Below are 23112 nucleotides of genomic sequence, written 5' to 3'. Positions count from 1 at the left end.
CCTCCCCTCCCCTCCCCTCCCCTCCTCTCTCAGCGTTCGGCCAAGGAATCCCAGGCAGCGTTTAATTGCAGAGTGCAAAGGCTTTAGTTGGGCTAATGAGCTCAGCACCGGAGCTGGGACTCTTTTCACGCACTCTCTGACAGACAGGAAACCTCACATGGACTCCTTTACCGGAGGAGCCTCACCAGGCAGCTGGATTTTAGGTGGAGGGAAGAGGAGGAATTCATGAATTCAGGTACAGCCGACTATGTGAGAGAATATACCAGAGGCAAGAGACGGAGTAAGAGGTGGAGAAAGAGAGGAGAGCGAGGGGAGGGGAGGGGAGGGGAGGGGAGGAAACGGGAAATACAGAGCCAGAGAGAGAGAGAGAGAGAGAGAGAGAGAGAGAGAGAGAGAGAGAGAGAGACTAGAAGCCTGCAGCAGCAAATGAGACAGAACAACGAGGCGGGAGAGGTAGAAAGAGAGACAGAGAGGGAGGGAGGCGGAGAGGGGCCCCGTGTAGGAGAGAGGGCTACAGGGTGAGGAAGGAGAAGGAGTAGAGAAAAAGTTAGAGGAAAGTAGAGGAAACAAGAAGGTCCAGGAAAGGAGAAAAAGAACAGGCGCAGAGATTAACAACTACAGGAGAGGAGAAGAAGAAGAAGAAGAAGAAGGGAAACAACAGACAGGAAGGAAGGGGAGGGAGGGAGAAGTCTTGGGTAGAGAGAGGCGAAAAAAGAAAGAGCTGAAGAAAAGTTTTTCTTGTGGGAAGACGCAGATGAGGAAAACAGAGCGAGTGAATGACTGGGCTGGAGAGAGCAGGGACGGGAGGAAACCAGTTGTTTTCTAAGGCGTTTTCTACTCAAGCCTCTCTGGACTTCTTTGGACATGTACACAGAAGGCGCACAAACAACGGGACACCACCGATTTTCTCAGCACACCAACACCTCCATCTCCCCCTCCACCCCCTGCTCCTGCCAGCACTGCGTCCACTATGAGAAGCAAGCGTACGGCCGCCACAGTGGGTCGGCATACAAACCAGCATCAGCCAGACAGACGGACCACCCATCTCTGGACTGCAGGGGAGACATCCAGGCTCCTCGGGTTAAAGACGTAGGAGGGCGAGTGTTCGTAGTGGACAGAGTAGAGAGAAGCGGTCATCGCAGCCCACAGAGGAGGCCTGTGTTCGCAGGGCCGGGCCCTTACAGCCAGTCAGATGACTTGAGCCAAGTTTGCCCCTGGGAGTTGAACCCTGCCCAGTGGAGCTACCCGCCGGAGCCTGGGGTGAGACACTACCCGTCTGTCAGAGAACAGTGTGGCTGTGTGGTGCCCCTCAGCACGGGAATGCCACATCCTCTCCCTCATCTTCAGGTCAAAGGTCAAGGGTACAGGCACAGAAGGACAGTCAGGTATGTCTGCGTGGACGAGGAGGAGGAAAGCTGCACCTCGGAGAACTATCATTTGGAGTCACATGAGCCCCATCTTGGCCGTTTACACATGTCAAACGGCCACAGTGGACAGAGGCCTGTGTTCTTTGAGGGAGGGGAGGAAAGAGATAGCCATCAGGACCGAGGCAGACTGAAGGGCGGATCAGAGGAGCGCTGTAATGGACGCGGTGGCTCTCACAAAGCTTTCTTCCCCACTGAGGTCCCGCAGAAAAACTTGAAACAAGGCAGACAGAAGGGGCCCTGCCTCCCTCCCTCTGGCATCACCAGTCCAGAGCCGTCGAAGCCAACAACCAACGACGAGCTCCGGCGGCAGGAGTCGGAGGTGGCGAAGCAGAGGACGAGGCATGATCTGGTTAGGGATCAAATCAGACAAGTGGTGACAGATCTGGAGGATGTGTTGGGGGGTTTAAAGCAAGTTCACGTGGAGATGAAAGAGGTAGGAGGGTCTGTTATTATAGCTGTTGTTTTGTTTATGTGTACAGCAGGTGTCTGAACATGACGCGTCAGGCGCAGGTGTCCCAGCCTTTTATCAAAGCTCCCCTGGACACTGTGACATTCAAACTGATAAGCACAAAGCTCAGCGCAGATCAGTTTGGCACAGGTCGTGTATCAGTGGGTACATGTTCATGTGAACATATCAGTAGCTCTGCGTGTGCATGATGACTGCATTGTTTGTGACTCACTCATCATCTCTTACCGAAGCAGTGATTGAGAACGATTTGCACTGACCTTTTGCAGAACGCCGCCGAAATTGGCAGCGTTCCGGCCAGCACATTAAAAAGCCTGGCTCGAGACCGTTACTAAATTATGCCTTGCTCTTACAGTATCCATTTTGCATGCAGCTGTGAAATGGCATTGATTCACGGCTGAATGCATCTGTGCAAGGCCATTGCATTGTACCGACGCAACATTACATGTAAAGAGTCTCCACGGTTGGGATTTAAAGCGTGGTAAACAGAAGGATGCAAATGAACCAGCTTTGATGAGAATCACGGCTGATTTGTTGATTATTGCTTCAGTCAGAGACACTCTTAGGTCATACATACAGTGACAGTGTTGGAAGAAGTGCTCACCTCCTACGACTACTCACATAAAAGTAGAAGTGTTATAAAAATATCAAAAATAAAAGAAATCACATTGGCCCCCGTTACTGATGAACAGTCTCATTATACATCTCATCATTAGACTGTTAATGCTAATGTATCAATAGCTGGATGAGGTGGAGCTAACTGTAACCAGTATGGTAAAACTACCCGAAGGTCATTCTTTGGTAAAAGTGAAAGTCACCCATAGATAGAACTTCATTGAAAGTATTTTATATCAGTATCAACTGTATAAGTAAAAGTTCATTATACATTCATTTACGTGTATATATATATATATATATATATATATATATATATATATATATATATATATATATATATATATATATATACTTTGTTATGTGGGTTACCTAATTGTTGCCCTGGTTGATCATCAGATCCAATATTCAGCATGAAAATAGATAAAAATAAAAGAATGGATCTGAGGCAGCACGTGGTCTGCAAAGAAACAAGTAACTAGAGTCTACAATATAGAAAACAGTTATTTACTGAACCAATACCGATATCAATATCACAGGAACAAAGCAGAGGCTGTACAAGGTCATTTGGAGACAAAATGAAGGTGTCAGGATGCACAGCTGCTTTTACATGCTTCTCATGGCAAACACTGAGAACGTATCTGGTAATGTCACATTTTTTGTATTTTAAGTAGAAGTTAATAACCTGCAGCTTCCGCCCACCTCAGGGTAAATCAGGCTAAGATGAAGTGAGCAAACATGGATGATGTAATGTTCCTTTGCTCAAATTAGATTTGTTGTGATAACACAAGTTCACAACTTTTTTAGTGTATCAGCAGTGCTCACACACTTGTGACAAAGGTACATACATATCGGATGCTCGATATTTCAGTAAGTTAAATAGTTTGTCCAAAATGACATCAGTTTATGGAAATGTTAAACTTCACTGGGAGGTTCCATGCTCACAAGGGGTCACAAGACACATCTGAGGTGCTGTGAGATGATTAACAGGAGAAAAATAAAGAAAATTCTGTAACAGAAATCTGTATTTACTTTTTGGAATAATCTCTTTTTAATCACGTGAGCATCATCTCCTCTACCGCAGGAACCCACCTGAGAGGTAAAGAGGAGAAATGTTGCTTTGGTGATTCCGTTTTTGCTGTTTTTTGTCAGAGACACGTGCTTGAGTAAAATGTAAAATAATTCCCTCTGACCTTCAGTGAAATATAAAGTGAAATCAAATGAAAATGTGCCAGTAAAGTCCAAGAACTGTTCTAAAATCACTCATTTCTGCAGTTTGGACAAGTACCCACTCTCTTCATTGTCATTCAGGTGGTCCAGCAGATCGATCGACTCACAGCCTGCATCGACCTCAGTGAGGAGGCGGCCTGCATCACTCAGGGGTCGTCCACTACCTTTCACGGCTCAGTTCATCCTGGTGACCTCAGGTTGGCCCCGCTGCCCAATCACAAGCCTGCTCCAGCTCCTGTCCAGGCGTTGCGGCACGTTGATGAAGACCGGATCATATTAAGAACTAACTCTCCCTCGCCCGTTCACATGGCATCAGTCGTGAAAACAAGCCGCTTCACCCCGCCCAACCACAGTAAGGACATCAACCATGTCAAGGCAAGTGTGAACGGACACCCGCCTCACCTGTATCCTCCCAGAGACTCCAATCACATTGGCCAAACTCATCCTGAGTCACACCCACAGAGCCTGGACCCTAAAGTCATTATTGGTAACAGCACCTCCAATTCGAGAACTCAAAAGCCTCCTCTGTACCCTCAAAACGGGCGGTGTGGGAAGGGCTCGTACCCGCCCTCCAAGCCTCTGAGGACGCCTGCCTACCCCGGGAGAGGCCGCCAGAACGCCAGCATGGTGTGAAGGAGGAGGGGGGTGGTCTGCCCCAGTGCCATGGGGGCCTGAAACATGAGACCCTGCTGCAGCGAGTGGAGGTCAAAGTGGGACCATGCAGGCAGGGGAACAACTCATGGTGAGTTCAGATACAAGAGGTCTATTTTTTTTTCTCCCTCTTTTACTGTGTTGATGTTTCCGTCAGCGCTCACAGCTGATGACGTTTGCTGTGTTTACTGGCAGCGTGGTTTCTCAGAGTCAGTAAATGAATTGCAGCGTTCCTCCCTACTACAAAAAAGGGTTTATGTGTGCGTTTGATGAATGTGTGTGTGTGTGTGTGTGTGTGTGTGATGTCTGTGTGTGGGCGGTGGCGGCGGAGGGGGCGTAATGTGTCTGCTTTTGTTGATGTCACATGATTTCCCAGCCTTCACTACACTGCAAAAAGCCATCTGTCTTGGCAAGTCGAACGAGAAGTGAGCGTTTGCTCTTCAGTTTAGGTGGCACATGTGGTCAGAATCAGTCAGGCGGGAGGAGAGGAATTCACTTGCTGAAGTAAAAGTTGGCTATTTTGAGTGGATTTAAGGAATTTCTGATCTTTGCAAAACAAGATCATTACATATTTTAGAACACGAGGCTTAAAAATTCCTTTGATTTGGACTGTTTTTCTCACTTCAGTCTGAGGGCAGAGTGCAGGATAAAATCCAAGTCAGGCCTCCTTTTGCAGTGTAACTTAGTCACGACTTCGAAGGAACCGAGACTTGGCTGGAGCTCAGATGTTTTTGGCTTAGGAAGACCCCACAGCAGCTTGACTCCAATCATGTGACACAAAAGAGGCGTCGTTATATCTACAGGATGATCATAGCTCTGACTCAGGACTGGCATGATTTATGTCTGGGGCTTGATGAGGAGGAACTAAACCTTTCTTCTCGTGCCACAGTCAGATGTGTCATTACTGACTGTGAACTAGAAGCAGACTTAATAACAAGACGACATCTGTGAAAAAGTCCCTCCAGCAGAGGGGAAAATCATTCCTCCAAAAAGGCCACCTTTACAGATGCTGCAGAGGCAGGCGTGCACGTTTCTGCGCTTCCCTCTTGTGCGGAGTATGCGTAACTGCAATCTATTTTTCTTGCCTCTCCGAGTTGGGCAAGCACAATCTGGTTTTAATCATAAAACCCCCTGGCCACGCGCCAGAATGGAGTGAGGCAAACTCTTGGTATATTTGTGACGTCCATACAAACATAAGCACCGGCGCACAGCACAGCACGGCAGGCCGAGACGTCGAGGCTGGCAGCCAGAGAGACAAGTCAATGAAAGCGCATGAGTTTTAATTCTTATCGTGAGACAAGCGTTTAATTAGTTGTAAGTGCAATGTAGCTTTTCTGTTCGACACTGTAATTTCTTTTCACTTTCAGAGTCTTTCAAAGCACAGACGAGGCTTGAATCATCCGAATTAGTCACCCAGAGCAGGTTCAATGTTAAAATGGATAACACAACAGATTTGGTGCTAGGCAACCCAGCCACACACACACACACACACACACACACACACACACACACACACACACACACACACACACACACACACACACACACAAACACACACTTATACTTTTACGCTTGTGATTCATTTTTTATCTAAACTCTTGACTAATCCGAACTTCACGCTAACCCTTCAATTCCCATTAACTTCTTTAAGTGGTTGCTCGTCGTGGTAACGCACAAATAACAGGGGACATGAGCATCAACATTAATAAAAGAGCTAATTTAAATATGAATAAAGAAATGAATCAAAATGAAAGGAACGTGTTCCTACTTAACCCAGAGCGAAATACAGTTAATGCTTTGGAAGTCACACACAAACACACACACACTATTTCTATACTTATAAGGATTCTCATTGACATAATTGAAACCCCAACCCTAGTTTTAATCCTCAAACAGGCCTAGTTTCTTTGTATTTTTTAATTCATGGCTGAAAGATGGGGTTCAACTAATTAGCTTATAGAACAAGACTTCTGTATAACAGAGAAGGAAATAGAAAGGACAGGTCTAAGAAAAATGACACTGGCCTTGCCCTGCCCTTCTACTTCAGAAGCCCCGGGAGTCCAAAAAGATACCGGTGTTGTCCGATATGGGTCCTGTGTCAAAATCAGTTTATATTTCGTATTTGTGTCGCACATTCCTGAATAAACATGGGCTTAATCAATTTACCACAAGCTAACTGGAACACAGCTAACTTGATGTCAGGCGGTATTCCTGAGAAATAGGAGCTCTGGTTTCCGCAGCTCTGGGCAACAAAAGTGTTGTCTGTTTCCACATCCGAACATTTTACATACACAACCCACTGACACACTTAATATTTCATGATTGTATACTTTCATTTGAGTAGTTTAAGGGCTACAAGGAACGTTCATTTTTGATGTTCATTTTCCCTGTGGATAAAAGCAATACGAGTACATACAGTTTTGGAAGCAAGTGAAGGAAAGACACAATGTATTTTTAAGCATATTTTCCTTTTTTTTCCTCTTTTAATTGCTGTTCAACAAATAGCAATGACTACAGTGGTGTGTCAAAGAACAACTCCTCCCTTACAGCAACTCTGAGAGGACACACTACCTCAAAACACCTCAGATTCATAGCCACATACTACACATCCTGTTACTTTGGATATGGCCGCTTGGTCGCCTATCGTAGCGCATTGTAGCGTTTGTTAAATTCAATTAAATCCATTCTCGTGACGAGGTCAATATAAAATGTTACGGTGCATGCCGGTACTTCTGTCTGGCAATACAGAAGTATCCATCGCTGTACCACCAGACCACAGAGCAGCTTTCCTCAGGTCGTGAGACTCCTAACTTTATCCTGAACACTCAAAAAATTGTTTACATTTTCAGAGTCTGACCCAGGGACAAATAAATCTGTAGAAATAGCCGATCTTCACACTGATGGTCTTATTCACTTAAGTACTGTATGTCATAAAGACGCATCAAGACAACACTGAGGCTGATTCATAACCTATTAAATGTTTAACTTTCATACCTTCTGCCTTTTATTTGCACAAAACTGTTCCTGTGATGTGTGTTTTTGTCCTGCGTTTCTGCTGCTGTTGACCAAATGCCATTTGTTGAAAAAAATGGGGCAGTCGATGGGGGACCACAGCTCATTTTTTTGGCCCTCTGTGTTAATCCGGCCGCGATGAGAAGTGTATTTGTCCTGCAAAGACGAGGACAGAACATAAATGTCCTCACTTTTCCTAATGTCCTCGCTTTCAAGGCCTAAAACTTGGTCTTCGCAATGATGGAAGCACATGAGCACAAACACAAACACAAAAACACCCGCACACTGACTGCTTCACTTTCAACTGAGCAGAGATTAACACTGTGGTCCTTCACTGAATGACATTATGAAAAAAAAATCCTTGAGAAGGAGCACAGTTTGAATGTAGAGTGTTGATTGTTGCAGCAGTGAGTCACTGAGCTGCTGAGTTCTGAATTTAAAATATTTCCTTCTCACTTTTTTTTTTTTTCCTTCTTATTTGTGATGTTTCCAGCAGGAGCTGATGCCACTGAGACAAGCTGTCAGCCGGTGGAAACAGAGCACGGCCTGAAGATGGGGGTATTTCCAAAGGGAAAACTTCCCCAAGAGTCGACCCACGACTGTATGTCATGCAAGCACAGGAGCATGGAGGAGTGAGAACCTCTGAGAATTTCTGCTTTTGCTGTTACTGGTGATGTAGTGGCAAACAATGAGAGGAATAAACTGTGAACTGCTGCTCAACGACCACACAGAGAAACATATCTCTTCATGACAATGTTAATTTATTTTTACTATTTTTTTTTTTATATTGCAAAAGAAATCTATTTTCAGGCAGCTTACACCAGTTTGGATACTACCTAACCCAACGTATGCTACGTTAAGATTCATATCATCTGAACTATTGTAGAGTTATTTTTACACTTGGACTGTAATCGGCAAGGAGACGGGAAAGTTGGAAAGGCAGAGCTGAGATTAAATTGCAATACAATAAATTCTGCTGGACTTTTCTCACACAAATCACTCTGACGTCTCAATTATCTCTAGAGGTGATGCATTGGCCGCTAAATGTCCCACATTGGAATATTAAATAAAAAGAAATGATGCCAGCGTTTCATTGCCCCTGACTCTGGGAAATTATTTAAGCAGAAGCGTCCCAAGTGGCTGTGGAAGTTACTTCCTTGGCTGATCTGGAGATGGCAGTGTGCGATCCTTGTGGCCTTATTCTGTCAGGACGCCCGCTGCTTCGTCCAGGGCCAGCGTCTGTGTCCGTGTTTGTTTAAATCTTGTCTGAGACTTTCACCACTCTGCTCTCACAAGCTCCTGCTGCTGTCAGGCCAGCAACACAGCTTCCCTCCGACCACCGGCGTAATCCATCCACCTCACAAAACACCCCTCGCTCTCTGCGTCACTGTCAGCATCGCCGATGGAGAGCTGTGGTGACAGATGGAATATGACACGTGCAAAGTGTCAAGTGTCCCGGCCACTTTGTCACCCGCTGTCTCTGCCTGCAGCCCATAACAGTTAGATTAATTGCGCAGTAACGGAGTGTGAGGGGCGACGCCGTGAGGAGGCGATAAGCTGCCGAAGGTTAGATAGATGCGCAAGGTCAAGTGCCGGAGGCCATCATGACTTGTCGAGAGTAACATCGAAAGTGAGTTGGGTTTTTTGGTGCGCTGAGTGTCCTATTGTAGCATCCTTAGCATCCTAAGGTTACTTTAATGATCAATTATTTGATGACTGTATTGAGAAATCATTTGGAGAGAAACATTAGGAAACAGAGAGCCGAAGTCACGCCCCATGGGACCTTATTTTCGGGAAAAACGTTGCCTGGTAGTCAATGGAAAAAGACAAATCCTTTTCCTGATCCTGCTTAAATTGTGCCATGAAGTTTACATGTGGCTTGAATAAAAACTAAACTAACGCGGGGAAGCATCGCAGGTGGAGTAACACAGACGAGGGGAACGAGTGTAGAAACCCAAGAGAGTAGGGAGGGAGTTGTAAGGCTGGGAAGCACACTGGGAGCAGGGCTGGGCTAATGAAGACGACGCAGAGCAGGTTCGGAAGGAAAAACACACTGGGGAGGAACGCGAGAACACAAGAGGGACACACGGCAAACGACAACACAAAACCCAGAAAACATGAAAGACAATTGAAAGAGGACAGAAATGACAGGACCGTGAAAATAAAAACAGAGAAATGTAGAACATCCTCACATTTGGAGCAGCTTGATCCAGAGAATGTTCGTCATGCTCGATTAATGCATTAGGTGATCGTTTTTTGGGGTTTTGTTTTTTCATCCACTGCCAAACAAAACAGTCGTTTAATGAATCAACAGTGCTTCACTGTGTCTCTAAATTTCTGTGTTTAGCAAAGACTAAGTAGTTTTGAGCCCAGTCATGAACTGTGTCAGGATATTTTTCATATTGCAGATACATCACCCTGCTTTCTATTCATAGGAGAGTTCTGTTTTGGCAGTGAGATTTAAAAAAAAACAACAAAAACTTTCTTTCAACCCTTTTATTTGACTAAACTTTTAAAACAAGTAACACTCGATAAGACGCCATATGAATACCAAGTCAAAGTCACAAAACAACCATCAATCCTCAATGGATCACTTAAAGGTCTGCAGGCCTGGGTCTCAGATAACGTCTGCTCCGCCCAAACCCTGGTGGGCTTTGAGAAAGGCCACGTCTTGGCCTGCTGTCCAAGTGCATGAATCAGACTGAAGGCACACCGGCTGAGCTGTTGGCCGTGCCGCCTTTGTAAATACTGGAGTGACTCTGGAATGTCAGACAGAGATTTAACCAAGAACAACACTGACTCTGAACGCTGCCACCTCCCGTTTGTCTCAACAACCCAAAAATAATACATGACTAGGATGCTGTTAATACCGCAGGTGCGTCCAGTGGAGTTTTGTTTTCTCGCCTGCTTCGGTTCAGGATGGACAACTGCCGTCTCAAAGGCTACGGCCTGATCCTGAACCACGGCTAGAGAACCAACCAGCCTCCAAAAACAAAGAGCCATGCTGGGAGAGACAGTATCAGCTTTAGGGTGATGACACGTAGTCCCAAGTAATCTCTACAAACAGATATCTGCATATGAATGCAGAATCTGTAGGTAAGGGACTTTAGTATTGGAAGCATTCTGGTTTTGGTTTGTAGTCAAAGTCGTGGCTGACCATGTTTGAGCAGGCTCTCATTGCATGCAGGTTAACAGTCCTCGCGGAGCGCAGAAGAGGCTGATCACCTCAGCTGACATGCGAGCTTAGATTAATTCGAGTTTTAAAAAATAGATGTGCATTAGTGTGCTGATGCATTGTAGATTTACCCTAAACTTCTACTCCATTCTCGCGTCTCAAGTTGCTAATCGAACCATAAGTTATGAACCATCAGCCTTGTTCTGTGTCCTGTCTTCTATCTGGCATCTGTCAGTTGAAACAAGAACTCACTTTGGTACAGGAGTTGGCAAACTGACATCATGTGACACTGAAACTGAGACAGCCATGTTGGTCCATGAATGTTGGTATTAACACACCAAAGTCAGAAAAACGAACGTGACCGTCCTGGGAGCATGTGAATGCAGCATGAGTTCAGTCCCCAGTCTGGTGTCCAGCTGTGTTCACTGGGAGTCGGCCGAGGCTGAGCCCTGCTGACTGCAGTGACTCTCTGTCATCCGAGGTCACAGGACAGGAATTAGAGTTAGCTCCACAGCTAACTGAGCTAACAAAGCTAAGCAGCAGTAACTGCGCCCCCTATAGTTTTGGAGCCGCCTTTAAACTACTAGAGGTCAGCAAAAACAAGGTGCTTGTGGGGATTTAAACTACTCTTCATCCCTTCAGCTCATTGAATTCTTATAATAAAAAGAAAAACTTAAAAATGTGTTTATACATCAAATGTTAATGTAAATAAAAATAATGTAAGCTGGTTTGTAGCCATTACATTTTAGAAGTTAGAAAATATACCATGTCTAAATTGGCCTTATGTAGATTTTCTTTATGTTTTGAGATAAAACATGCATTTTTTATAGACCTATTGTACAGATTTAAAGTTATAATTACAAAAGAATTTACAGCCAAAAGGCCAGGAGTAACGTCAGCAGAAAACAATTAAATAAGAGGAAGACAAAAATAAAAAAACTGACAGTATAAAAATAAATACCACCAAGACTGAATATTAAGAGTCAGAAGATGAAGTGATAAAATCAAATCCCCCAAAAATATCCCCACAGTTGTTTGCATGCTGGGGAATGTGTGCTAATTTCATCTACCTAAAAAAACAGTCACTGTTGTGTGTGCTGAAGATAACACTGTGTGTACTATTATTTAGTTTTTCAATCATACATTATTTCAGTCCAGAAAACAAAAGTCCAATCCACTGGTTACGAGTTAGGGATTATCGGTTTTCTTTACCAAACACTGATTTGTTTAAAAGACAGTCAAACGAGGAATTTGTGTTGTTGTTCGTTGCCAAAAACATGTGAGCTTGTCCCTTTTGCAATGTCCTTTGGGAATTTCAAAGTGAACAAAACAGACTGATGGAAGAGGAAAACTGAATGTTTGAAGAAAGAGATTAGGAGCTCATGGGAAAAACAGTACAGTACAATCAAAGAATAGCAAGTCCTCTGAGCAACCCCCCCCTAAAAAAAATATAACCCAAGCCACAATACCACCCAGCTCGAGAGAGAAACAGAACTCCTCATCAGTCCCACTCGAAGGCGACTCCTCTGTGTTTTGTCTCGGCGCACCATGTAGTTTTCACTCTGTAAATTTACGACGCCGTCTCCGCCGCTTGTGTAAGTGACCCCGGGTGAGGAAGTGGCCCACTTTGTCTGTCCTACACGCTGGTCTACGGCTGACCTCAGCGCTGCTCTTAATCTCAGTGGGATGACAGAAGTGCTGAGGAATTTCTCTGCTCTGTGCCTAAACCAACCTGTCAAGACGTTCTCTGTGGGCCGAGCACGTTCCTCTGCTACGTCCCCGCCGGCTCTCACGTGGCCCCGCTTTGTTGAAATATGACCTCTGAATACCAAACCCTGGCCTCGGTAACCTCTCCAAACACTGCCCACCTACGTGCAGATGCATCCGGAAAATGTCTCTCCTTGCCACAGTATGTTCAGTCTAAGCTGCAGGCAGATGGCGAAAAACCCATCCCATTCCCTCCACACCTTACCTACCTGCACGCTGGATGGTGTTTGTTGAGGCCAAATGAGAGGTGCCAGCCGGTTCTCCTCTGTGCTTGTGTAAGGCTAACGAGAGCCTGCGTCCAGATGTGGGTGTGAAGCTCCACAGCTGAGCAAACAGTGGCTGTCTTTCTCTACAGCGTGGCATGTTTAAAATGACATGCTGGTCCAAAGAGGAGGAGACCGGCTGAGCTCTGAAGAGAGCAAGTCAGCCGAGCACTCGTCACCTGATCGGACAGCTTAAAGTTCAACATCCCTTGAGTTTTTACTGGCTCCGGGGATGTAATCCTGGTTTGACTCATAAGTGAGTCTGAAAAGAATGTCAAGAAAGAGCAAAGCAAGTATAAATCAAGAAAAAAAAGCCAAATGGTGTAATAAAAGTGTGAGCCCACCATGATGTCACCCATTGGTTTGTGGACTGCCATTTTAAACCCTTGAGTCTCTCTCAGTATGCGTCCTTGTCTGTCTTGTGTCCTTGTGAAACGTCATCTCTTGTGGCCCAAGCGCTGTCCCAGTACACAAGTTTGTATCTTGCCAAGAACGGTTACAATTCTGGGAAGTGTTCTTGAGAGGTCCATTTCACTGAGGATGCATCGATTGGTAACTTGTGTGAACTTGCCAGCGCAAATATTCCAGCATTAATTTTGTCATTCAAGCGAGAGGTGGAAAGCTGCCTAGCAGGAGGCCAACAGCAAGACGTTTTGGTGGATGAATCGGAAACTAACCGCTGCATTTTCAGTTTTAATCAATTCTAGCTATAATGGAATCATTCACAAACTGTTGCTGTTGTTGACTTTGGCATCACGGCAGTCGGCATCTTGTTTTTTTTGGAGCCAGTAGAGACCACATTTTGACAAGAGGGTTGAGCTGGGGAGGATATCTTGATTAGATCTGACTGAGAATCTGAGGACAATCAATCTATTGAATCTATTAGACCCCACATTTGACCATAATTTATAAGACGAACATCATGCTGCACTGAAGACGACTTTGGAGGAAAATGTTGACTGGTATATACCGATTTAAAAGAGAATTTTAGTTTAGAACATTTAAAAGATGAACTGACATTATTAACAGAATGTGAAGAAACAACTGTGTTGATGTCAAAGTGTGCTGCGCACTGTGCTGTAGAGATGCTTTCTGAAGTTAGCATGCTAACCAGCTAGCCTCCAGCCTGTCCTGTCTGTAACACCACTTGCCAGCTGTTTGTGTGATAAATCACAAAATAAACTCACAAAATGCCAAGAAATTCAACACTCTTACTTGTATTTTCCTTACTAAACAGAAAAGTACAAGTACGCTCATTCACCATACTAAGACGAGCTCAACTGTCTTGTTAACTCGTCGTAAAACCCACTTCATTCTAACTCAGCCAGAACCAAATGTAACTCACCACAGCAGTCTTGGTTTTTCTTACCACAATCATCTCTGGGTTGGTTAAAAGAAATCCTCAACTCACAGCATGAGAAAATATTCCAGCTCCACACAACATTTTCCCCTGATGCCAGACTGCAACCCACCTGCCGCGATTTGTTGTCCCTCAAGTCAAAGTCGTGGTCGCTGAATCACCTTCACGCTGTTCTGTTGCTGAACCGACAGTTGACTCCAACAGTCTCTGAGGTTGTTCAGCCCCAGCTCTCTCTCATGTCAGGTAGCCAGTTCCAGTTGGGCTGAGCCCTGCTGTCCATGGTGACTCCCTCTGTGATCGGTCCAGACAAACTCAAGGGTAGATGGGCTCCATGAGCTAATTTGCTAATGGTAGCTAGCTACAGCCAAGGATAGCTGCCAAAGAGGAGCAGTTGTTGGTCATGCTGGTGATATGTCGCCCCCTTATGTTTTTGTTGAATACAGACCTTATATCTGGCAACTAATCAAAAACCCATTATGCTAGAATGTGTGAGCTGGTTTCAGGGTTTGAGGACTCATGTCTGCAGCACTGTATTCTTTGGTTTATGACCTGTGAAACTAATGACACCTCCAAGAACACATCAGTGGTTTTTTGAGTGATAATTATCAAATGTGAGCTTGCTAACATGCAAAAAGGTAAAATGTGAACACGTGCTTAGAATCAGCATATTGATACTATCTCTGTGAGCATGCTTGTGTACAGCTCTGTGTCTGTTACAGCCTTGCAAAGCTGCCTCCAATGCTCTTGGCTTGTTGTACTTGTGCTCAGATCTAGACTCCTGTTCTGTGATCCTTTGCTGAAATAGTAACTGTCTGTAAATATTGTCCTGAAAATTCCAAGACAGACAGGAACAGAGTCGACTGAATGGGAGTTGGGGGGATTTTCCAGACACTCTCAATAACATAGACAATCTATCCTGGCAGGGAGGCACCTTGGCGATTTCCAACGTAAACCATTCAAATTGTGCTTAATCTCCCCGGTCCACTGCTCTCTTAAGCTGAGACTGAGCTCTGTTTCGTTGTAAATACCCAACATCTGTGCATTTAACAGTGCATACATTGTCTGGGGCCTGCATGTTTTCCAGCACATCAGTCAAAACCGCCTCACGGTATGTATATAAAGCTTGTTTGAGAGAGTGATTCGTTGGAGGTGAAAACATCTTTGAATCAGGTGAAGCTCTACCCGCTCCAGGGTGAGTACAACCTATGCATGCTGAGCGTTTCTCTTGTCAGTCTTCGACTGTTTGAAACAGTCTAGTGCCTGCTGTAAAAACACATTTGTCCTGGGTGAGAAACCTCTTTGAGTGACTCTCTGGCAGGGTTGTGTCAGTCCTCCAGCTCAGACAGATCATCCCAGTGCTATTAAAGCCCCTATACGGTCCCCGATCGACGTGAATGAAGCCGTGAGACGATGAATTCTGGTCTTTTAAAAATGTCTGTGAGACACATTACTTTACATGCACGCAGGAGGAGAGAGTGAGAAAAGGCCTCCATTCATCGTGCTCTGGCCGCGTTTTAGTAGATATGGCACGGCTGTATAAGATCCTGCGGGCTGTGTCTTCACAGAGGCCTGTCAGCAAACATGCCGCCAGCGTCTGCCTGCGGGTCTGTTTGACTCTGAGGCCACAATCAGCCTCATCAGTCAGAGTAAAGCTCCTCTGTTCAGCGGGACAAGGACGGGATACTGATCAAACAAACCGCTTTTGTCAGCTAAATTTAAAACTGTTAAAACAATCTATTTCTGAATGGTCCTTGGCAGTATTATCGTGAAAATGTGCGTGCAGCTACCATCCAGAAAAAAAAAAGACAAAATCCTCCGAGAATCAATAAATGAACCGAAGATTAAGCTGGTGCCGGTGGTAATCACTCAAAAAAAAAAAATTAAAAAAAGAGGCTGGAAGAACTGTTATAACAATAAATTCCTCTCTCCTCAACATCTTTATTACATTGAATCCAACATACCAACAGAATATAATAAGGTTTTCCATTGTTTTAGCAAAATTAACAGTTCTACATAAAAGTTTCCAGATTTTCATTCACTCATTTATACACAAGCACACATCTGTAAAAGCTTGAATCCAACATAAGCCCTCTGTATTAACCATAAAATGAGACATTTGCACTTTGCTAATAAGGATGAGACCGGCGATATTCTCTATTTTCTTATTGAAATCCCATGAAAAGACAAAACCGGCAGTGAATTAATCCCACTCACACGTGTTGTCTGTATTCAAAGCCTGATATATCTTATTCCCTGGTGCCCAAGAGCTCCTTTGATGTCAAAAATTATTGCGAGACACATTATAATTCACTGATTCCCTCTTTGTCATGAATATTCACGCTGTGGCTTTTTTTTTTCTTCTTTTTTTTTGCTTTAAGCAGCTTCAAGGAACTCTTATTTCAATGTTGCATGAGCATCTCTGCCTCGTCATTGAGATCTTTATTGATCACATCTTCTTCAAAGTTGTTTGCAGGATGCACGGCGAAGACGTGTTAAGTATCTAACTATGACTGCGTAAGATTAACAAGTGCAATATGAAAATGGTCGTCACATGTAAGCCTAAAGCTAAAAGATTCTTTTATATGGCTCACCCAGTGCCGACCAGTTCATTTTCTGTATTTCTCCTTGACCTTCATATAGCTGTGCTCCAAATACTTTGTAAGTTATCGATTGTTTGAAGTTCTGCCCTCTGAGCTGAATTTTGTGATTGTTTGCATTCTGAGCCTCACCGGTCGTCTATTTTTCACCGGATTGGGTAGAATTCTGTCCTGAACATCCAAGAGACCCTAAGGATCATTTACGACATGTATCCATTTAAATAGCTGTTTTGCTGAATTGTTACAGTAGATGCAGAGCACTGAACTGCTGAACGGCACCAACGACAACAAGATGTACTTTAGACACATAAAAAAAGTCCCACATATAAAAATGTATATCTGTTTAGGTGTATGTTATATTTTTAACATATTTGGTGCTTTAAATTATCATCAGAAAGCTGCCGAAAGTCTGACCCTAACAGCTGGTCTGCAGGGTAACATGACATATCCATAATTATTCTCTTAGAAAGATGTTTTTTTTTTTTTTTTTTTTTAGTTATACCTTCTTTTAGCTAAAATGCGTCTTGCTTTCAGTCATGTTCAGCAGTACAATGCTCTGCTTTGCTTCGTGCTGCTTCTTCACATGTGGGGGGAGGCTTACAGTCACCTACCGTAGGTAACACACTGACTAGAGAGCAGTACCTCATACAACCCCACATAAAAATACCCTAATTATCACTTTAAAAGTGACTTATAGTAAGTTTAACTACCATAAATATTTGTGCATCCAATTTTGCAAGAATTGAAAGTATTCCCCAACAAATGCACTATTTGCTCTTGTTTTGAGGAACACCGTCTACAAAACCACAAAGTCCAGCTGTTAAAAATAAATAAGATTATTCCTTCTTCTTCTTTTTCTTCTTTTTAAAATTTTCTTTAAACGAAACTACAGATTTTTCCATCCGTTTTTGAAGATTCGTATCTTCAGTAGTAATCAATAGGCATGGGATTGGGAGGCAGGTACAGAAAGGTACCAAGAGACGGACTAACATATCTCTGGTTTAGGTCTAATCACGGGATTTGCTGACAATAACAAAAATATTGAATATCTCATCCTTTCAATCAACTGTAAGAACTGTTAATGTGCACACAACACAAAGCAGACACAGAAAACATTTCGAGCAATAAACCAGTATTCAAGCAATAAATGTATATGAACACAGTACGAGTATTTTAAGGTGAGACAAGATGTCTTTTTCTTATGAGTCATGGCACATTTGTAGAAATCAAGTAGATTTGATGATCCCAGTTCACCAGTCAACGTACAAAATTGGTGTATACGTTGGCATTTATTTCCAGTAAATGCAACACCAGACTACGTAGCACACAGTTGTAGTTAGACTCCTTTACCAATTGCACTTTTTGTTTGTCATAGAGTTGATGTTGTCGTACAGTACGAGGTGAGATGTTCGCTGCAGATAGCTCTTGAGAAGGGAGATGTCAACCTCTGAAAAATGAAAAGAAAAGAGATGTGAATACAGGCATCCAATTTGTAAACACATAAATAAAGGATAGATGTGTTTAAAATATTCAAAATGAGAGCACACCACATGCAACAGAAACACTTGTACGGTACCTTGTTACTCGACAGTTGCGCGTCTGGACGTAGACGCCTGTGTATATGATGTCACATCTCACTATGTTGTTGGTGAAGTCCGATTCCAGGACGTGGAAATTGGGATTGACTGTAACCTGGAGAAAGTAAAGACAAATAAACACAGCGCGTGAGCAGCTCTGCGGGTTAATCACATCGAGAGAGAAGCTGAGGAAAAAAAATAATAATGTGACACCTTCAAGATATAGTTTCCTGGAGGAACGTCAGTGATGTCGATCCACTGGCAGTCGATGTTGGCAGCGTAGATGTCATGACATCCTGGACTCAGTCCCTGAGAACACATCCAGAAACCCCCCACAAGTTTGGTTTAATGCTTTGACTCTTTAGACGACTGACTTCTATTTTCCTACAAGCGCTGCAAATGAGCCAGATTTGAGTTTAAGTTATACAAACAGTTCTTTGGAAGCAAAGCTGTTACAAGAAACCGGCGCTAAGCCGTGCAAAGCCAGAATCACAGATCCCAGACAACAGATATAATAAATATTCTCATGTCCTCAGGATGTTTTTCCTTTGTTGGCATACACTAGAGTTTTTTTGTCAGAAAAACAGTTCTCAGAAGCGGATCTGGAGGATTTGCAGTAGACTCTACAACAAAAGTAATTGCTGCTCAGAACCCCGCTAAGTACGTTAAGTATTGTTTGACCAAACAGAAGAGAATAAAAATATCTGCAGAAACTTTGAACTACACAAACAAATGCTAATCTACTGTGTGACATGAGAGGTGATCCAAAATGGTCGACTACAAAAGCTATAAAAGCTCTTTTATTTTATCTTTTTCTTGTGTATTTTTTGATACAAATTCCTAAATCGTCATTTAAAGGGGCACTCCACCATTACATGTCAAAGACAAAGAAAGTACGACACAACCTATGAAAACACTTATGTGACTCTGAGGAGGTTTGATGAGTTTGAAATGTGTCTTATAATCTCAGCTCGCAGATTTTTACACAGAAGGTCTGCATTAAAAACTAGAAGTGTGGAGTTCCAAAGACCAGACGTTGACTGAGCAGGAAGGATGTGTTGGACGAGTAAGAAATGCACAAACCAGAGACCAAAAATCAGGATTTTCACCATTTTACAAAAGTCTTTTAGAAAGGTACGAGAACTGTGTAGACATTTTGTTTAAAAACTAAACAATGTCAAACAGTAAAGGTCGGCTTCTATAGGTGTCTCAGTAAATCCATAGTTAATGATACTGTTCACCAGAGCAGACCTCAAGACTGGCCCTTATCCAGGACCGCCACTCCTGGTATCACAGTTCTATATGACGCCATCTCTCTGCATTTTCTATAAGAGGCCTTATAAGGTGAGAAAAAACCAACATCAGGCAGTTGGACGGTAACAAAAATACACGGTTTGTTCTGACTGAATGAGTGCTGAAGTGTCCTGTTTCATGAGATCCCCTACGGATGATTGCCAAAGCTGGAAAAACTGACTTCCAGAACTTTGCACCTTATAAGCCGTTCCACTTGCTGATTTTAAAATGTTATCACTGAATGTATTTAGAACAAAAATGTCTTTGATTGTTTCGGATTCCTCATTTCTGATTTCCACAGGCCTCTCATGCAAAAGCAGCCCAGTTTGCTGAAAATTGATCTAAAGGATTGGAGGGCACGAGCAGGAACTGTCGACAGACTCAGCATAACTTTAAAATGGAAAATTTGTGTCAATGTACGCGTATCCTAAAGATTCAGTTTCACAAATTGATTTGCATTAGAATCTTGATCAGATTGCTTTTGTTGCCTAAACCCAGCAGTATCATTCATAAATGTTATGATTCACTCAGTCAATGAAACGTAGTAGTGATGCGAAAAAATGATTCTAAATACGTGTCCACGTACCCGAATCTTCTAGATTAGATTTGGAGATGGTTTTACATCTCGGTATGTCAGTATGAGTGTTTATTAACCTGTGTATGAGATGTACAGGCGTAGCGCCGTCTGAATCCGGGGTCACAGCCGGTGTCCTCCAGGCAAAAACTGGCCTTGTGTCCCTCGGCCACTTTACGCCCGGTGACGACGTCGAGCAGGTCGTAGTTGCTGAAGGCGTCCATGCTGTGGTAGTGTCTGATAGACAAAAAATAGAAGCTTGTTACTATTTTCGTATCAGGGCTGAATGGAGCCAACCATAACATTTAAACGACGTGAGGTCATTTCACTTGCAGGCTGAGGAAACTCACTGGTGACAGCTGTGCCAGTCCCACTGATATCTCGGCTTGACGGGGAGGAAGTCGGTGGTGCCTTGGTTCTTCACTTTCTGGGGGAACCGCAGGAGGACTCTGAAGTCGATGTCTCTGATGGCGGGTCCATACGCCGACCTTGGATGGACAAGAAGTGAAAACGGGCGTAAGCTGCGTTGGAAAGTGCCACGGGCTGAGCTCCCAGGGTTAGTTGTCTTAAAGGTAACGGAGTGCAGAGGGTTTGTTCCACCGCGCCGAATGCTTGCGGGAAAACCAACCCAGAACATTTATGTGTTGGCAGGACATCGCGTTGGAGAATCAGTGCTCCATTATAAGATCAAACAGGTCTCTGCAACTCAGTTATCCGGCCACACTGAAAAGTTGTGGTTTAAAGTTACCCTGAAACAAACCAGAAGTGGGGCTAAAACAAGAGAAATTAACCGTCAATGAGCTGGACAAACAAAGGAAATACCTGTGCGATAGAGAGTGTGTGAGAGGATGTGTGTGTGTGTGTGTGTGTTTCAGTGTCTGCGTGCTGAAGACATGAATCACTTTTGGCACCAGCGATTACCTGGCGAGACAGTTCTCCTCAGCAGCACAGCGGAGCGCGTACATCTGCATGCGCTGGACATAAGCACCTGCTTGGATGGCGTACGGGTCTGGCACCAGGTCGGGCAGTCCTGGGAGAGGAGAATAAAGGGACAGCCCAAGTTTTTACATTTTTTCTTTTATGATTTTGACATCTGCATTCTGACACTTTATTCATTCTGAAAACAATTCACTGAAACAGAGCAGCTGTTTGTGTTTGTTGGCAGGATTCAAAGTATTTTACATTCCTGAGCTGTCAGCCCGGATCCAAAGCCCTAAAAAACATATTTTACCTCCTTGTTATTCAGATTTTTCCCTTTCAGTGAGTGGGACATGAGGCTGGATTTGTAATATTCATTAACAAAAAACCAGCTGATTAAAAACGCATTTTCTGTAATGGATGATTATTTACATTGGTTTAATCCAAATTGAGGCGCCCACTGGAGCGCTCTTAAATCCATGCCAATTTAGAAGGCTTACCTCATTCCACATGATAAGGACACTTACCATTTTGGAAATATCTGGTTCCATGTCCTGTGCCAGGCGGACGGCGCGTGCGGGCCACTGACCTCCCTCTTGTGGGATAGGGGTTGTATAAGACAGAATTCCTGTGGTTTTTAAACGGGTTTCGAGGGTCGTCGTTAACCATGTCCTCTCCATTTCCGGCTGCCTCGTTTGAAACGTCCTCGCTGGGTGCAGCAGGGAATGGAGAGGGGGCCTCGGGTTCCCTCTCCAGAGTTGCTGGAAGTGCTGGGATGGAGTGATCCGTCTGCCTGGAGACAGATATCGCCTCTGGCCCCGCGCGTAATTGCTGATATTGCGCACCGGGCCCTGCTGGTTCTCCTCCTCTGGTGTACAGCGCGGTCGCACCCCCGGCCGCGGCTCTTCTCCTGCCTGGGAAATCTGTAAAACTCCCCGGTGCAGAGGCGTTGATGGGGTTGGTGTGTTCTGGGTTAAAGCGTCGTGCGCCTGGATGACTGTAAATACGCTCAGGATGCTGTCTGGTCCCCGACGCACGACCGTTAAAAGGCGCAGACTGTCTAACAGAGGTAGATCCTGGATCTACAGCCTGTCCGGGTCTAACGAGCGTCGCTGTCCTGTGCGCTCCTGCCACCTGGCCCCTGTTTCCATCCCTCCTGCTGCTAACATAAACCCTCGACTGGCTTCTGGACCGAACCGGAGCCTGGTACTCTAACCCAGTGCTCATTAAACTATAAACCTGCCCGTTGTTCTCCCACTGGATCCGGTGCCGCCAGGAGCCAGCTGTGCGCTGCTGCTGCTGCTGCTGCTGCCCAAAGATGAAGAGAAGTGGTCCCTGGAAAAAGTACAAAAATAAGAGTGACCAGTTTGCCATGGCAGTAAAACTAGAAAAAATAAATCCCGCCTGTAAGTCAGTGATAAATCAGATCATGAGACGAACAGCGCGCACAGATGTTGTGTCTCTGTGGGAAGTGGATGCAAAGTGCGCTCACACAACCACATAACAGTTCTTAGGAGGACTGACAAGAGGAGGGCTGGAGACTTGTTGTTTTTCCTGGTCATTTATCGAATTCAGGCCAGTCAGACTTTCTAGCAAGAAAATTTAACCCCTGCCTCGCCGCGGTGAACTTCTGTTACACAAGAGTAAGACGAGGAGGTTTGCCGAGTAAACTTTACGCACGGGTGTGAACTGAAGTCATCGAAATGTTACCGTTCAGTCTGGTGATTTTCCAGAACCAGTGAGCCCAGTGGAAGAGAAAACAAAGTGTTTGTTGAAAAACAAAACAAAACAAAACAAAACAAAACAATTCACCTGTCAGCAATTTTAAAATATAACTGTGGATTAAAAAAAAAACAAAACAAAAAAACAACAAAACTTGACTAACGTGTCAGTATAAAACCTCATTTAAGCGCCACAGACGGTCAGTTCATAGACATTAATGAGCAGATATCAGAGGTTAGTTTTGCACCGAGTCTACCGAAAGTGTGCAGCATCTTTGGAGAGGCATCGTCACACGGCCTCACGTCCTCCTGCGGCTCCGAGCCTCCACCACACGGCGGCAGGCTGCGTCTACGTGAAACTACTGATGCTGCAGGAGCCTTTTAACATCAGGCATCATCCTGAGACACCCTGCAGGTCCAGATCAAGGACCAAGGAGGCTTGCAAACGTTATTTCCCTACTTTATA

General features: G+C 44.3%; 2 protein-coding genes and 1 long non-coding RNA gene across 11 annotated transcripts in view; 2 read left to right on the top strand and 1 right to left on the bottom strand.

The window, feature by feature from the left end:
- The first annotated feature begins 404 nt into the window (after positions 1 to 404).
- LOC119011758 lies at positions 405 to 13798 on the top strand. Of its 2 annotated transcripts, none has more exons than XM_037085102.1 (3): positions 405 to 1860; positions 3820 to 4480; positions 7898 to 13798. In XM_037085102.1, the coding sequence occupies exons 1-2, from the start codon at positions 865 to 867 to the stop codon at positions 4369 to 4371; spliced, it is 1548 nt and encodes a 515-aa protein (XP_036940997.1). In that variant the 5' UTR covers positions 405 to 864; the 3' UTR covers positions 4372 to 4480; positions 7898 to 13798. The 2 variants fall into 2 exon arrangements, with proteins under 2 accessions (XP_036940997.1, XP_036940996.1); XM_037085101.1 differs by having other exon boundaries at positions 406 to 1860; positions 7895 to 13798.
- A 4035-nt stretch (positions 13799 to 17833) lies between these two features.
- LOC119010578 (protein-lysine 6-oxidase-like) overlaps positions 17834 to 23112 on the bottom strand; it is a 6602-nt gene continuing 1323 nt past the window's right edge. Inside the window, exons 1-8 of one of the 6 annotated variants that reach the window (XM_037082816.1) lie at positions 22904 to 23056; positions 21453 to 22260; positions 20929 to 21037; positions 20358 to 20495; positions 20088 to 20244; positions 18354 to 18449; positions 18140 to 18255; positions 17834 to 18010 (exon numbers count right to left, since the gene is read on the bottom strand). In XM_037082816.1, coding sequence (XP_036938711.1) covers positions 18004 to 18010; positions 18140 to 18255; positions 18354 to 18449; positions 20088 to 20244; positions 20358 to 20495; positions 20929 to 21037; positions 21453 to 22260; positions 22904 to 22933 — 1461 coding nt within the window. In that variant the 5' untranslated portion in view covers positions 22934 to 23056 and the 3' untranslated portion in view covers positions 17834 to 18003. The other 5 variants (XM_037082818.1, XM_037082819.1, XM_037082820.1 and 2 more) reach the window with 5 other exon arrangements.
- The window catches only part of LOC119010583, a 21588-nt gene continuing 18924 nt past the window's right edge, over positions 20449 to 23112 (top strand). For all 3 annotated transcript variants that reach the window (XR_005072001.1, XR_005071999.1, XR_005072000.1), the window contains exon 1: positions 20449 to 20563. This is a non-coding gene — a long non-coding RNA (uncharacterized LOC119010583). The remainder of the gene's footprint in view (positions 20564 to 23112) is intronic.

This window comes from Acanthopagrus latus, chromosome 21, assembly GCF_904848185.1.
Source record: "Acanthopagrus latus isolate v.2019 chromosome 21, fAcaLat1.1, whole genome shotgun sequence".
Classification (NCBI taxonomy): domain Eukaryota; kingdom Metazoa; phylum Chordata; class Actinopteri; order Spariformes; family Sparidae; genus Acanthopagrus; species Acanthopagrus latus.
This window is presented reverse-complemented; position numbering and strand designations above follow the sequence as displayed.

Excerpts from the sequence above, each read along its gene's own strand:
- LOC119011758 (XM_037085102.1), top strand. The coding sequence starts at position 865 with ATGTACACAGAAGGCGCACAAACAACGGGACACCACCGATTTTCTCAG. Across the intron at positions 1,861-3,819 it reads TTCACGTGGAGATGAAAGAG|GTGGTCCAGCAGATCGATCG; the intron begins GTAGGAGGGTCT and ends ATTGTCATTCAG.